General features: G+C 33.4%; 1 protein-coding gene across 1 annotated transcript in view; it reads left to right on the top strand.

Annotated features, from left to right (window-relative positions):
• CNBD1 (cyclic nucleotide binding domain containing 1) overlaps positions 1-11485 on the top strand; it is a 393584-nt gene extending 382099 nt beyond the window's left edge. Inside the window, exons 9-11 of the mRNA XM_049853899.1 lie at positions 8157-8266; positions 10841-10991; positions 11421-11485. Of these exons, the coding sequence (XP_049709856.1) occupies positions 8157-8266; positions 10841-10991; positions 11421-11485 (326 nt within the window). The remainder of the gene's footprint in view (positions 1-8156; positions 8267-10840; positions 10992-11420) is intronic.
• The last annotated feature ends 2529 nt before the right edge of the window (positions 11486-14014 follow it).

Below are 14014 nucleotides of genomic sequence, written 5' to 3'. Positions count from 1 at the left end.
ATTATTATGTTCCATACAATATCTGAAATGCCTGGTTATAAATTACTTAATACATAAATATTTAGCAATTTCCCTGATTATTTCCATAGAAAGAATTCTTAGAATTAGAGCTACTTGTCAATGTGTATGAATATACCGTTTTTGATACCCGTTCTAACTTTACTTCTTATGAAAACACTAATAGCTTTCTTTTCATATTCTTTATAATTCCTTAGGGCATTAACTTATATAAGACCTTAGTGTGCAGAAGAATGTATCGTATATAACAGATGAAGTATCATACATAATTGATGAAGGGCTAGTATTATTCTTCTTAATAAAAGGAGTTAGAAAATAATCTATACACATATGGAAAAAGAGGTATTAAATACTTAACCTGACATCATGTGGCAAAATTGATTTCAAATGAATTAATTCTTTAATTAAAAATAAAAGTGACAATTAGGAGAAAATATGATTAAACAATTTTTATGGAGTTATGTAATTTTCTATATGTAAATGTAATAGGATTAAGAAAACAATACTTTCAGAAGAATCAACAATATTACTAGAAAAAAGGATTAATATAAAGAATTTACAAAATCTGGTAAGAAAAGCACTAATATCCCATTTTAGAAAATGGAAATGGGCCGAACCATATCTTTTTAAGATGTTTTAAAAAATACTAAAAATAAAAACTTTCAGTTTTTAATTGTCAAAAGAATATTATGCAAGAAAAAATGAAGGCTGAATCACCAGTAGAAGTACTGAAATGTTATTTTATATAAATATCATCTAAAGTATTGAACTAATTTGAGTTTAATATAATCGATGTGCTGACATGGCTTGTAATAAAATAGTTTCTTTTCTTCAAATGGTTTACCTATACTTGTCATGATACTTTAAGATATACTGTGATGGCTAAGGTTATGTGTCAACTTGGCTAGGCCATGGTTCTCAGTGGTTTGGCAGATACTATGTCATTCTCCAATGAGCAGCCAATCAGTTGAAAGTGGAGTTTCCTTGCATATGTGGCCTACATCCAATATGTATGGATGTTCTGGCAAAGCTTGCCCTCTCTGGATTCTGCATCCGACTCATCATCCTGTGTCCTCTGGGTCTTTGGATGTGAGCCAGCAGCCTTCTGTCTGACCTGCAGAGTTTGGGATTCACCAGCTCTTGCAGCCCTATTAGCCGGAAGCCTACCCTCTGACCTGCCAATTTTGGGTTCCTCAGCCTGTGCAGCCAAGTGATTCTGGAGGAGCCTCCAGCCTGATGCCTGACTGGCAGATTTGGCACCTGCCAGCCTTCACAACTGCATGAGCCATTTTCTTGAAATAAATCTCTCTCTCTCTCTGTGTATGTATTTACACACACACTTCAAATGGTTTTGCTCCTCTAGAGAACCCAACCTATATACCAAGTGAAATAGCTCTTCAATCAAATTAATTATTGTGAAATTAATCAGATAAGTTATCTCAAATAATGGATAAATTTAATCATCCTGTGTACTAGGTATAGTGGGTGAATACATTGTTCCATCCATGTATTTCCTTGGGTCAATCCATTTAGTATGTGCTTATTCATCATCCAAAATAATGATGCTTAAGTAATTGAGCTGAAATGAATATAAATGGTTAGGCAATGACAGGACAAAGTAACTAATCAGTGTGCCATTATAAAATGGACAATTACTATGATTAACTAAAATTTATGATTAGAAATATACAACGGTTAAATATCAGAACGGAAACCTTAGAAAGTTTTCTCTTTCTACATAAATATGAAAATAATTTCCTTCTACTAATTTAGTACTATTTGGTTTACAAAGCACTTTGTCTTGCAGGTTAAGTTAGATTATTTCATTCAGCCCTCTAAAGAACTCTATGATATAAGGTTATTTTGTCATTACATTTAATTGATGTTTCAATTTAAAATGACAGAATAAACACAAATGCTTACTTTCCCTAACATGCAATATCTTATTGATATGAAATATATTTAACTATCCATCCTTCCATATACGTCTAGATTCATCACAGTGCTAGAAAAAAGAAAGGAAAATATATTTCCTTTTAATTGTTTCTATTTACCTAGCATGTAGGCAATGATTTGATAATGTCAATTAATTTTTCCTGTGGTGATCTACTCTTTTTGCATGACAGAAGTGCTTAGTCTATCTGGTACCTAATATAAATTTGCTCAGTACTATTTCCTCATGGAATAAAACTCTTGAGTACAGCAATTGTTAGACTTGCTTACTTCTAACTGTGACCCCTAAATGAAATTGACTTTGGATCAAAGGTTTGTCTTCCCCCAAAACTTTCTCTTTTGGTATATTAGCAAGACTCAGTTTCCATTTTTCACAATGAATAAATCATATAAAAATAATGGGAAACACTATTTAAAAAGAATAAAAAACTTAAATATCCAGAAATGAACAAAGTAGGAAAAGTGCAAGTTGTTTATAGGGCAAACTAAATTTTGGGGATGGCATAAAGAAGACTTGAAGAAGTAGATAATGGGTTATCTGTTTGTAAACATCCACCACTTGTCTGTCAGTTTATTGTACTGTGGTGACTTACCCATTGCTTTGACGCTGGAAGCTATGCCATCGGTATTTCAAATACCAGCAAGGTTACCCATGGTGGACGGGTTTCAGGGGAGCTACCAGACTAAGACAGACTAGAAAGAAGGATCTGGTGGTCTACTTCTGAAAGAAATGGACAATGAAAACCTTATGAATAGCAGCGATATATTGTTTGATATAGTGCCAGAGGATAAGCCCCTCAGGTTGGAAGGCACTCAGAATATGTCTAGGAAAGAGCTGCCTCCTCAAAGTAGAAAAGAGAGTCGACCTTAATGACATGGGTGGAGTCAAGCTTTTGGGACCTTCCTTTGCTGATGTGGCATGACTCAAAATGAGAAGAAACAGTTGCAAACATCCATTAATAATCAGGACGTGGAACATATGAAGTATGAGTCTAAGAAAATGAAGTCATCAAAAATGAAATGAAACACATAAAGATTGATAACCTTGGCATTAGTGATCTGAAATGGATTGGTATTGGACATTTTGAATCAAACAATTATATTTTATGGTCTATTATGCTGGAAATGACAAATTGAAGAGCAACAACATTGCATTCATTGTCAAACAGAACATTTCAAGGTCTATTCTGAAGTACAAAGCTGTCAATGATAGGATCATATCCATACACCTACAAGGAAGACTAGTTAATACGACTATTATTCAAATTTACACACCAACCACTAACACCAAATGTGAAGAAATTGAAGATTTTTGCCAACTTCTACAGTCCAAAATTGATCAAACATACAATCAAGATGCATTGATAATTACTGGTGATTGAAATGCATAAGTTGGAAACAAAGAAAAAGGACTGGTAATTGCAAAATATGGCATTAGTGATAGAAATGACGCCGAAGGTTGCGTGATAGAATTTTGCAAGACCAGTGACTTCTTCACTGCAAATACCTTTTTTCAGCAACATAGACAGTGACTATACATGTGGAACCTCATCAGATGTAGTTCAAAGGAATCGAATTGTCTCATCTGTAGAAAGAAACAATGAAGGAGCTCAATATCGTCAGTGAGAGCAAGGCAAGAGGCCGACTTCGGAACAGACAATTGCTAATATGCAAGTTCAAGTTGAAGCTGAGGAAAATTAGAACAAGTTCATGAGAGCCAAAATACGACCTTGAGTATTGAATAAAAAAAAAAAGAAAAACATGCTGTTGAGTTGCTTCCTGACTCATAGTGACCCTATAGGGCAGAGTAGAACTGCCCAATAGGGTTGCAAAGAGCATCTGGTGGATTAGAACTACTAACCTTTTGGATAGCAGATGAGCTCTTAACCGCAGCGTCACCAAGCCTCCTCCCTGAATATATCCCACCTGAATTTAGAGACCGTCTCAAGAATAAATTTGACATGTTGAACACTAATAACTAAGACCAGTACAAATTTGTGAGACTAGAGACAATGCTCTTTAACTTCTTATGCAAATGGCAGGTATTTAATATACACTAGGATGTTTTACATATAATATTCACTCTTCAGAAGGAAGACCTATTTTAATGTGTCATGGAATTTAGAAGGCAAAATATAAATGGAAATTAGGTAATTAACCAATGATCAATACTTCTGATATACATTTCCATTTAGAATTTGTCTCTACTTAGCCATAAATGCTATCTATATATCTGCATATAAACATATATACCTTTTTTTAATAATGAAGAGATGAGGGTTTAATATTTGTTAAGCTTTCTGTAGTATGAACCCTGACAAAGATGTTCAGTAAATGTAATGTGTCATCAAGTTCCTTCTTGATGACATTATAAAAGTCAACTTTAAGTATAATTAGAAAAGCAATTTATTCAGAAAGATTCTCCCAAAGGAAAATAAGTCTCAGAAGTAGCATTGATTTGTACTATTTTTTTATAGCGTTCTTTCCCTGGTGTTCTAGTTTTACAAGGAAAGCTGGTATCCATCCAATTACTTCCTGCAGCTTGAAGAGGTACCAACTTGCTGAACCTCAGATACATCTCTGTTCCAAAACTAAGCTTTTTGGTCTGTTAGGCCAATAGACTGGGGTTTATTTTAATTAAGAAGATGTTCATTAACAATCTTTCTAATCACGACTTTTCATTTAAACTGAGACTTTCACTGTCCCAATGCTAACGCTAATAGCCAGTAGGAATTATACTTCTTTTCATGGCTATTTGGGTTTCTAACTGATCTGAAAATTGGCATAAACTTGTTTTTTATATCAGAAGAATTGTGACTTTCCTGCCATATGATAAACAACAGAAAAAAAAAGGCTGATGTTCAGTTTCTTGAGGCGTTCCTGTTTCTTGCCCTTCACATTTGCCTTAAGATCAAGTTTGTTCTTTTCGTAACTGTCTAATACTTTGAAGTTCTAGAATAGTAAGTCTGAGTTTTGATAAAATTATTTGAAATCTAACTTTTAAATATAAATTCAGCTTTATTTCTCAAACATTAATGAACATGACCTCTAAATAATAAGGAATAAAATTTAATCTGTATTTTCCATGATTAAATATTTATGCTTAAAATAGTAGCACAATCCATGGATCTTTCTATGTTGTTTTTCATTTTCTGTAACCCAGGAGGAAAGGATATGCAGATGACATTTATTCTGATGTCACTAGCATAAATTCCTGGAAATGGGAAGCAAGATTAGAGGGTGAATAACGAAAAGTAGAAAACACACAATCACACAATGGGGGGGGCATTTAAGATATTTAGAAGTAATTGGTATTGTTCCTCTTCTAGTATAAAAACAGTAATATTAATATTTAAAATTTCTTATCTAAGTGTGAAGGTGTGTAGTTTTATTATATACTAAAATCAGGCTGTTTACCTAGATGAGAAGGGTGTTGCTGTATTGTCCTCATTGAGGTGAACATCTGCTATGGTTTTCATAAGACCTTAGACAATTATTCAGGTAGCATATGTCCCCTGTAAGGAATGTGACTGCCTGAATGATTTTGCGGCAGTGGTTCAGCTTTTCCATCAACAACTTGCCTTCAGTAATGAAGAAAAAGTCCAATGGCCTTCATCCTCTTACGTATTACATATGCTTCTCTGTGATCCACATAAGGCTTGGCTTTCTAGAAAAGATTACAGTAGTGCAGCTCTGTAAGTTGAGAGTGATGAGTTTCCTTAGTATCTGCTTAAGTGCATCCTTTCCTTACCTAGTTTTTAACAATTGCCAGGAGGCTCTATGCCTTCCTTTATATCCTCATTGATTAACTAAAAGAAGGTAAATAATCTCCACTCTTGTATAATCTTTTGGTAGAAGAGCACCCTTTGCTTTTAAGAGTAAAATCTTTGAGAAAATTTCGTCTTGCCTATACAATGTACAAGGAGTCCTGGCGGCGTAGTGATTAAGAACTCCACTGCTAACCGAAAGGTAGGTGGTTCAAATCGACCAGCAGCTCCACGAGAGAAAGATGTGGCAGTCTGCTTCTGTGAAGATTAAAAAAAACAGCCTTGGAAATCATATGAGGCTGTTCTACTCTGTCTTATAGAGTCCCTATGAGTAGGAATTGACTTGACAGCAATGGGTATACAATGTACACATATGCCACACACATATTATTCTTTCATATCTTAAGATAACTTACTTTATAATATCATTGGCTGTAAGAAATATAGCATAAGACAATAGAAGGGCTACGATAGCTTCTATTTAAACAAAATAAATGATGGGTGACAGTAGAAAAACATTTAATTTTTTTCATTATAAACCTTGAATATTATATAAGAAGAAGGAGCTAGCATATTCGCGTAAACATGCCAAAAAATAATTGAAATGCCACATGGGATTTATTTTGAAGTATTTTTTCCATGGTAAGTTTATGTTTAATTTTTGTTGGTGTTAAATTATTTTTAGCAACTGTTACTTTGTTCTTTTTTTAACCATATTTTTAAAAGAACTCTGTATTCTCTAGCATCTTTACTACTTTGATGCCATCAATAATTTTATCATGTTTATACATATTCTTTTATACTGTGAAATAAATGGAAATGTTTTAGAATATTGGAAAATGTATTCTGCAATTGTCTGCAAACTTTAACATCACTCTGCTTTATAAAGTCATGGGGAAAATACATACTGTATTTTGTATTGTACTGTGTATTTAGGTTACCACTTTTGTGTTTGGGGTTTTCAGAAAGATATTGATGTTTCATAATGAACAAAGCAGAAAATCAGTTTGAAATAGTGATATATACATTTCCATCTGACTTCATTATCTAAATTAAAATTATGTTGATAACTTACTTGAAATTTTATGTAGATCAGGTGGTTTTTATCTTAACTGCTTTTTAATATAGTTTACCTCCAGGTACATCTTGGCCTTAAGGTCGATTCACAAATTTAAGCAAATAATATTGATGATAGTAACATGATTTTTTATGCAATACTATGGGTTAGGCATCATGCTAAATACTTTATATGCACTTAATTAGCATATGTAGGGTATGGGATACCAAATCCAAACCCGCTGACAGCAAGTCAACTTTGACTCATAGCTACCCTATAGGACAGAGTAGAACAGCCCCAAAGGGTTTCCAAGGCTGTAATCTTAACTGAAGCAGGCTGCCACATCTTTTTCCCATGAACTGCTGGTGGGTTCAAATTGCCAACCTTTCAGTTAGCAGCCAAGTGCTTAACCATTGCACCACGAGGGCTCTTAGGGTTTGGAATAAAACAAACTAAACCCTTGCCACGGAGTTGGTTTCGACTCATAGCAACCCTATCGGACAAAGTAGAACTGCGCCATAGGGTTTCCAAGGAGTGGCTCGTGGATTCCAACTGCTGACATTTTGGCTAGCAGCTGAGCTCTTAACCACTCTGCCTAATTTTAACATTTTAAAGATGAAAAACCTGAAGCTAAGAGGGGTTAATGTAATTTATCTAAGGTCACATAGCAAGTGGCAGAATAAGGTTTCAACTCAGGCCAGTATGATCTCAAAGCAGTTGCTTTTAGACTCTATTCAGTAGAGTGTTGAGGAGTAGAGGAGAGGTTGGCTTGTAGAGGTTCCGGAAAGCCAGTTATTAAATAGTCAGTTTCTTTTTTTTTTTTTTAACCAGTTGTTGAAACATTGGAAACTTGAAATGAGCTATGATGAAAATATTAACACCATCTGATGTCGTTGAGTCCATTCTGACTCATAGTGGCCCTACGGGATGGAGTAAAACTGTCCTATATAGTTTCCAAGGAGTGGCTGGTAGATTCAAACTACTGACCTTTTGGTTAGCAGCCATAACTCTTAACCACTATGCCACCAGGGCTCCATTAATACCACAGAAATCAGCAAATGCTACAAACCAGGGCTCACCTCCCATTCACTTCCCTCTCCCACATCAGTTTACCAGCACACCACTGCCTTTGCTACCAAAGTTTTGTCAGTGTTTACATCCATATTAAGTTACAGATATAAATATTAGACTTAAATCTTTTATCATATACCAAGTATTGTCTATAAATTGACAATCATTAAGAAATTTACAGTTATTTGTTATTTAATTAAAGATGTTAATTTTATTGTCATATTAGGATACCTAATAATTTTTTATATAGAGAACAATGTGTGAAATAATGAATTCTCTCTCATTTTTAGTGATGGTGGAAAGTGGAAATATAATTTCATATGTGGCTTACATTAATTCTGGATATTGTAACATTTATAGAAGTATTATAGGACTTGTGAAACTGCCACCTAATAAAGTGGTAAGTTTTATATCTGTATATTCTTATTAATCAATTAATTTACTAAAATGGATTAAGGATATTGAACATATTTTCATATACTTGCTGAGTATTCATTTATTTTTGCTTGTGAAATTTCCGCTCAAAGGCTCTACCCTTTTTAAACTGGGTTTCTCTTCTTTTTTTAATCAAGTTGTAACTTATAGAAATGATTGATAAGCATATTAAAAGATGCTTAACATTCTTAGTCATCAGAGTCATCAAAGAAACCACAGAAAGGTACCACTATAAGCACATCAGTTTGGCTAAAATTAAAAAGACTGGCAGTATCAAGAGCTGACAAGGAAGCAGAGCAACTGAAACTCTCATAGATTGCTGGCGGGAATATAATATGTTATAATCTCTTTGGGAAATAGTTTGTCAATTTCTTATAAAGCTAAATATACTCTTACCATATGACCCAGCCATTCCACTCTACATATTTACTCAAGAGAATTGAAAATATGTCTACAAAAATACTTACATAAAACTTCATAACCAAAACCCAGAAATAATCCAGTTGTCACTGGCAGTTGAATGCATACAAACGTTGTGAAACTTTTATACAATGGAATGCCACACAATATTAATAATAATAAAAAAAGCTAATGAAATGTGCAAGCATATGAATAAATATGAAAAGAATTAGATTGGGCAAAAAAGTTAAACACCAAATAATGCATTCTGTGTGATTCCATTTTTACAAATTTCTAGAAAAGGGAAAAAAAAATGTGTAGTGATAAAATCAGATGTTTTTGTCGGGTGCAGTGGTTATATTGGCTATTGACTACAAAGGATCATGGAAAACTCTTGGAGATCATGGTTATGTTCTATATCTGATTGGGATGTCAACTGCAGGATGTATAGTTATCCAAATTAAACTGTAACACAGGTGCATTTTATTTATGTAAACTATAACTTAATAGATTTGATTTTTTTAAAAGTGAGTTACAAATTCATTTCTGAGGATATCTGACTCATGTCACCTGTAAACATGGATATGAACGTGTATTTTCACAACATAAATTATATAAAAACATGTACATATTAATATATTGCAAAGTCACATAGAATACCAACATATTTTTCTTTATATGTAGAAGCTTATTGAATTTCAGACCATTGTTGTTGTTATAGTTTCCCCCAATTCATTGTATTGCTTGGAGGGGAGCAATTTTTTTTAAAAATAGTAGCAATTATCCTGTTTGAGGGAACTGTTTAGCTACGTTATCTTTTCTCTACTACGGTGTCCAGGAACGTATAGAAACATTTTCAGTGCTCTGAGAACATTTGAGTCTGACTGGAAAAGTAATGTTTTACAACCCTACTGAGTCTAGTTCTTAAGAAAGTAAGGTTTGAATAGTTTTGGAAGACCTCTTCTCTCTCCCTTTCTTATCCCTCACTCCAGGGGTTCATTCTCACCAGCAAGGACTGTTTGGGAGACCTGGCGTTCCTCAAATATTCTCCTTCCTCTGGTAGGCAGATATTGTACAAACTGAAAACTTCTGAATCACCTACTGAATCAGGTCTCTTTTAGACAAAGTTGGCACTAATCATTCTTGGCTGGTCAGACACTTTTCAGTGGAATTCAATTTAATATATAAACTTAGTTGAATTCTGCTGTACTAGTCACATGCAGCTTAAAGATTTGCCATTTATATAAGTGGCAACATCTTGAGTGAAATAGTACACTTTGACTTCAGGATATTTAGAAAAGGCCTCTACCTCTCTTAGTTCCTGTCACCCTCCTGACAGCTACACTCTGTGTTTTATGTCTTACTATATTTTTTTTTTTTTTATTTACCATATATATGAGTCGGAATTAACTCGACGGCACTGGGTTTGGTTTTTTTTGTTTGTTTGTTTTACTTACCATATCATCCCTGTTTCAATCTGATGCATCTCCAGTAAAAGATAACTTGAGGTCTAAATTTTTTCTCCAGAATGATCCATACTGAAAGTCATTTAGGCCACTCTCCACAAGGTCCCTAATTTGGACCAAAAGTGCTATTTCCCTTAGTCAAATTCACTTTCGTTATGTTTCTTTTTTATTTAAACAGGAAAGTCAGGGGATAATTCTTTCTTTTGCAGATAATCCCATCAATTTTGGCCCTGGCATTCTCTGTTTCTGTTCTTTCTTCTCTATTAGCAACGAGTGTGCTTTGCAATTGGGGCCCATATAACAAATGGTACTTTCCAAAACATACTAAGCTAAGCTTTGTTTACAAAACAGTACCTAGGACTTTGGAAAAATGAGATGAGTTCAATATTTCCTAACCATCTTGGTAAATTAAAGATTTAATTTGTAGGTCACTAATTTTTTTTTAAATGACTAGCATTCAATTACCTAATTTATACCGAAGTTGTCTATCAATTAACTGTTGTTCTAATTGAAACACATATCTAATCTTTTCTCTGATTTGAAGGAAATAACTAATTTATTTTAAATATCAGGAACAAAAATGATGTATGAACAGTGAGCTTCTGATAATATCAACATTTGTTCATTATAATAAAGTGGTTGCATAAAACATAAATTTTCTATATCTCTTACAGAAGAAAATTCGAAAGCTTGTTTATATGGGTAAACTGAAGGAGAAGGAATCCTTTGGTGAGATTAGTGTTCTTCTTGGCGTTCCTTTCACATGTACAGTCATTACTGGAACAGAGGTTGAGGTGGCAATCATTGAAGATACAGACCTATATGGTAAGCACAAATAAATGTCTTTTATTTTAACTATTAGATCATTTTATTGGATGAATTTTTGAAAAGAATGGAGGTATCTCATTTGTGTGTCCAGACAAATCAGGACACACAAGTGTGTGTGTGTATAAATTTATGTGTATGTGTATCCCTTGTATATAGTAAAACATTTAACTATAATAATTGTAGTTATTTATTGAGACAACATCTATAATGTATAGATAACCTCCTTTATAATTACCTCTTCTGCCTGCTTTAAATGTGCTGTTAAAATATTAGCAATATTTTCAAAACCATTCATTTGAAATTACTGAAACCTTTGCTAATTCCTAAGTAATCTTTAATAGCATCACTGTCTTCTTTTCTGGGACATCTATTGGTTTTTTTTTTTTTTTTATCTCTAAGGTTATTCCTTCTATCTTTTTGGTTCAGGTCAAGTTCACTATCCTCCAGTGTACAATCTAGATCAAGCATATTTGAAGATCTATGGCTTGTAATATTTATTCTTTCTCTGTAATTTTCGAGGTGGCACAGTGGTTAAGAGCTTGGCTTCTAACCAAACTGTTGGCAGTTCAAATTCACCAGCCACTCCTTGGAAACCCTATGGGGCAGTTCCGCTGTGCCTTATAGGGCCACTATGAGTTGGAATCAATACAAAAGCAACGGGTTTGGTTTTTGGTTTAATAGTAGTAAAAGAATAATCACACTATTACCTGTGTTTGGGCCTCCAAATATTATAAATATTCAAATAGGATGTACAATTGAGTAGGAAGGACATGAAGGATAAATGAGTAGAGTTTACTAAGTCATAGCATAATAGGGAATGCCAAATGTTGAGTAAAAGATTAAAGAGGAGAAATTAGTAGAAATCATGGGAGGTGAGGGACTGACTTTAAATAATTTGGAGAGATGTTTTTGATTATCCATGTATGATTGACTGATTTCACTCATTTGAATTTCAAGGTTTTTGGATTTTATTTTCTTTAGTCTTTTAGTGAATATGTATATCATACCTACCTAACTATTCAGAATGAAAAGAATAAGTCTAAATTTACATACCCATCTTTTTTTTAAATTATGAATTGAAATGTTGCTAGTTGCTGTCAAGCCAATTCTGACTCACGGCAATCCCATGTGTGCGTACGAGAACTACTCCATAGGGTTTTCAAGACTGATGACCTTTCAGAAGCAGATCTCCAAGCTGTCTCCCCAGACACCTCTGGGTGGGTTTGATCTGCTAACCTTTCAGCTAGGAGAGCACTTAATTGTTTGTGGCACCCCAAACCATCAAACCCTTTGCCGTCGAGTCCATTTCTACTCATAGTGACCCTACAGGACAGAGTAGAACTGCCCCATAGAGTTTCCAAGGAGTGCCTGGTGGATTTGAACTGCCAATCTTTTGGTTAGCAAAAGTAGCTCTTAACCACTACGTTGTGGCACCCAGGGACTTTTTAAAATTTGAAATAACATTTGTTAATTTTTTTTTTCCTTCTGTGGTATTCAAATACAAAACTCCTCAAGGTAAATTTCACTTAACCAATAATTACTAACCACCAACTAATATAACAATATTCTCACTTGATATAGGCCAGATTTTTCTTTCCGTGTACTAATTATTTTAACTGGTGCAAGGCAAATACACTGTGGACTCTTTTATGGAAATCAACATTTCCCACATGCAAGTACTTCTTTCAAGCATGTATTAGAACCTTCTTCGCCATCTGACAGCCTAAAATTCAGATAGATAGTAAAGTGTACAGTTTAGTTGTGTGTGTGCTAGTCATATTTTAAATTTCATTCTACATTTACTTCCTTTTAAGACTAATGTTATAAAACTACTGATATGTTGTTTGTCTAATTAGTTAAACTTTCCTTGAACACAAATGTGTTTGAGTACAATATTTTGTGCTGGTTTTGTAACAACTTACAAGAAAATGAAATATTGTATTTAATTTTAGAAAGAATTTCTATAGTCTAAATATTTTATATTTTATTCTGAAAGAGTTAAAAATGCATTTATAAAAGCTAAGTAATTATAATGAGAAAAATAATGGTTACTTTTTCTGAAAGGATCATTTCACACATGAAGAACAATAACCTTAATGTGCGTTTTCATATTACTTCATTTTGTCTCCATCTATTCCATTGCTTTCATCATCTGAAATATTGATTCATCTCTAAAATAGCATAGGACAGGACACAAGAGAAAATAAAAGGAGCTTTGAAAAATATCAAGTTGATGATAAATGAAACGTTAAACTAGACAATAACCATGAGCAAAAACCTTGATTTGTCATCTTCCTACCAAGTTACTAATAATGCATTTGGTATTAAGAAGAATTGTTTAAATTTGAGGTGATCTATTAAAAAGTAAAACCAATATGTTCCAAGAGAGACCTCAAGTCATAGATGATTACATTGCCAGCATTTATCAAAGATCGTTAAATATAGTCAGTTTTTAAAAAATTCTAAATGTATTATTCAAAAACCTATATTAAAGTTGATGTCTTTCCCAAAATATACAGGTCACATTCACTGTTTGCTCCCATGTAAATCACATTAAAGAGCCAGTATCACTTAAATGAGTCAGTTAATCAATTATTTAAGTAAATACCCAGAGGGAGCAAATGATTCACTCACTATACTTGGGGATGGGTAGAATTGAATTAAAAAAAAAAAAAAGACAAGTGTAATATTTAAAAGGATTTGAGGAATGATTTTTTTGTCGACTGAGGTTATTAACTTTTGGAAGATGGAAATATATATTTTAATCTAAGTGTGTGCTGCACTCATTATTACATTATCTATAACATCTAAAAAATGAGAACATAGTTGTTATTAAGTTTAAGCAAATATAAATTCACTCTTTTTCATGTAATGACACAGGGAATATAGTTTCTCTGATTATTATTTTTATGAAAGTAATATGTTTTTATATGCTGAATTTCTACCTCAAATCCTTTAGATTAAGGATAAAGCAAACCAACATAACTACTTCAATTTTACTGATACCTGAAATTCTTGTC

The sequence above is a fragment of the Elephas maximus genome, chromosome 15, assembly GCF_024166365.1.
Source record: "Elephas maximus indicus isolate mEleMax1 chromosome 15, mEleMax1 primary haplotype, whole genome shotgun sequence".
NCBI classification, from domain to species: domain Eukaryota; kingdom Metazoa; phylum Chordata; class Mammalia; order Proboscidea; family Elephantidae; genus Elephas; species Elephas maximus.
The sequence above is the reverse complement of the archived record's forward strand: the minus strand, read 5'-3'. Positions and strand labels throughout refer to the sequence as shown.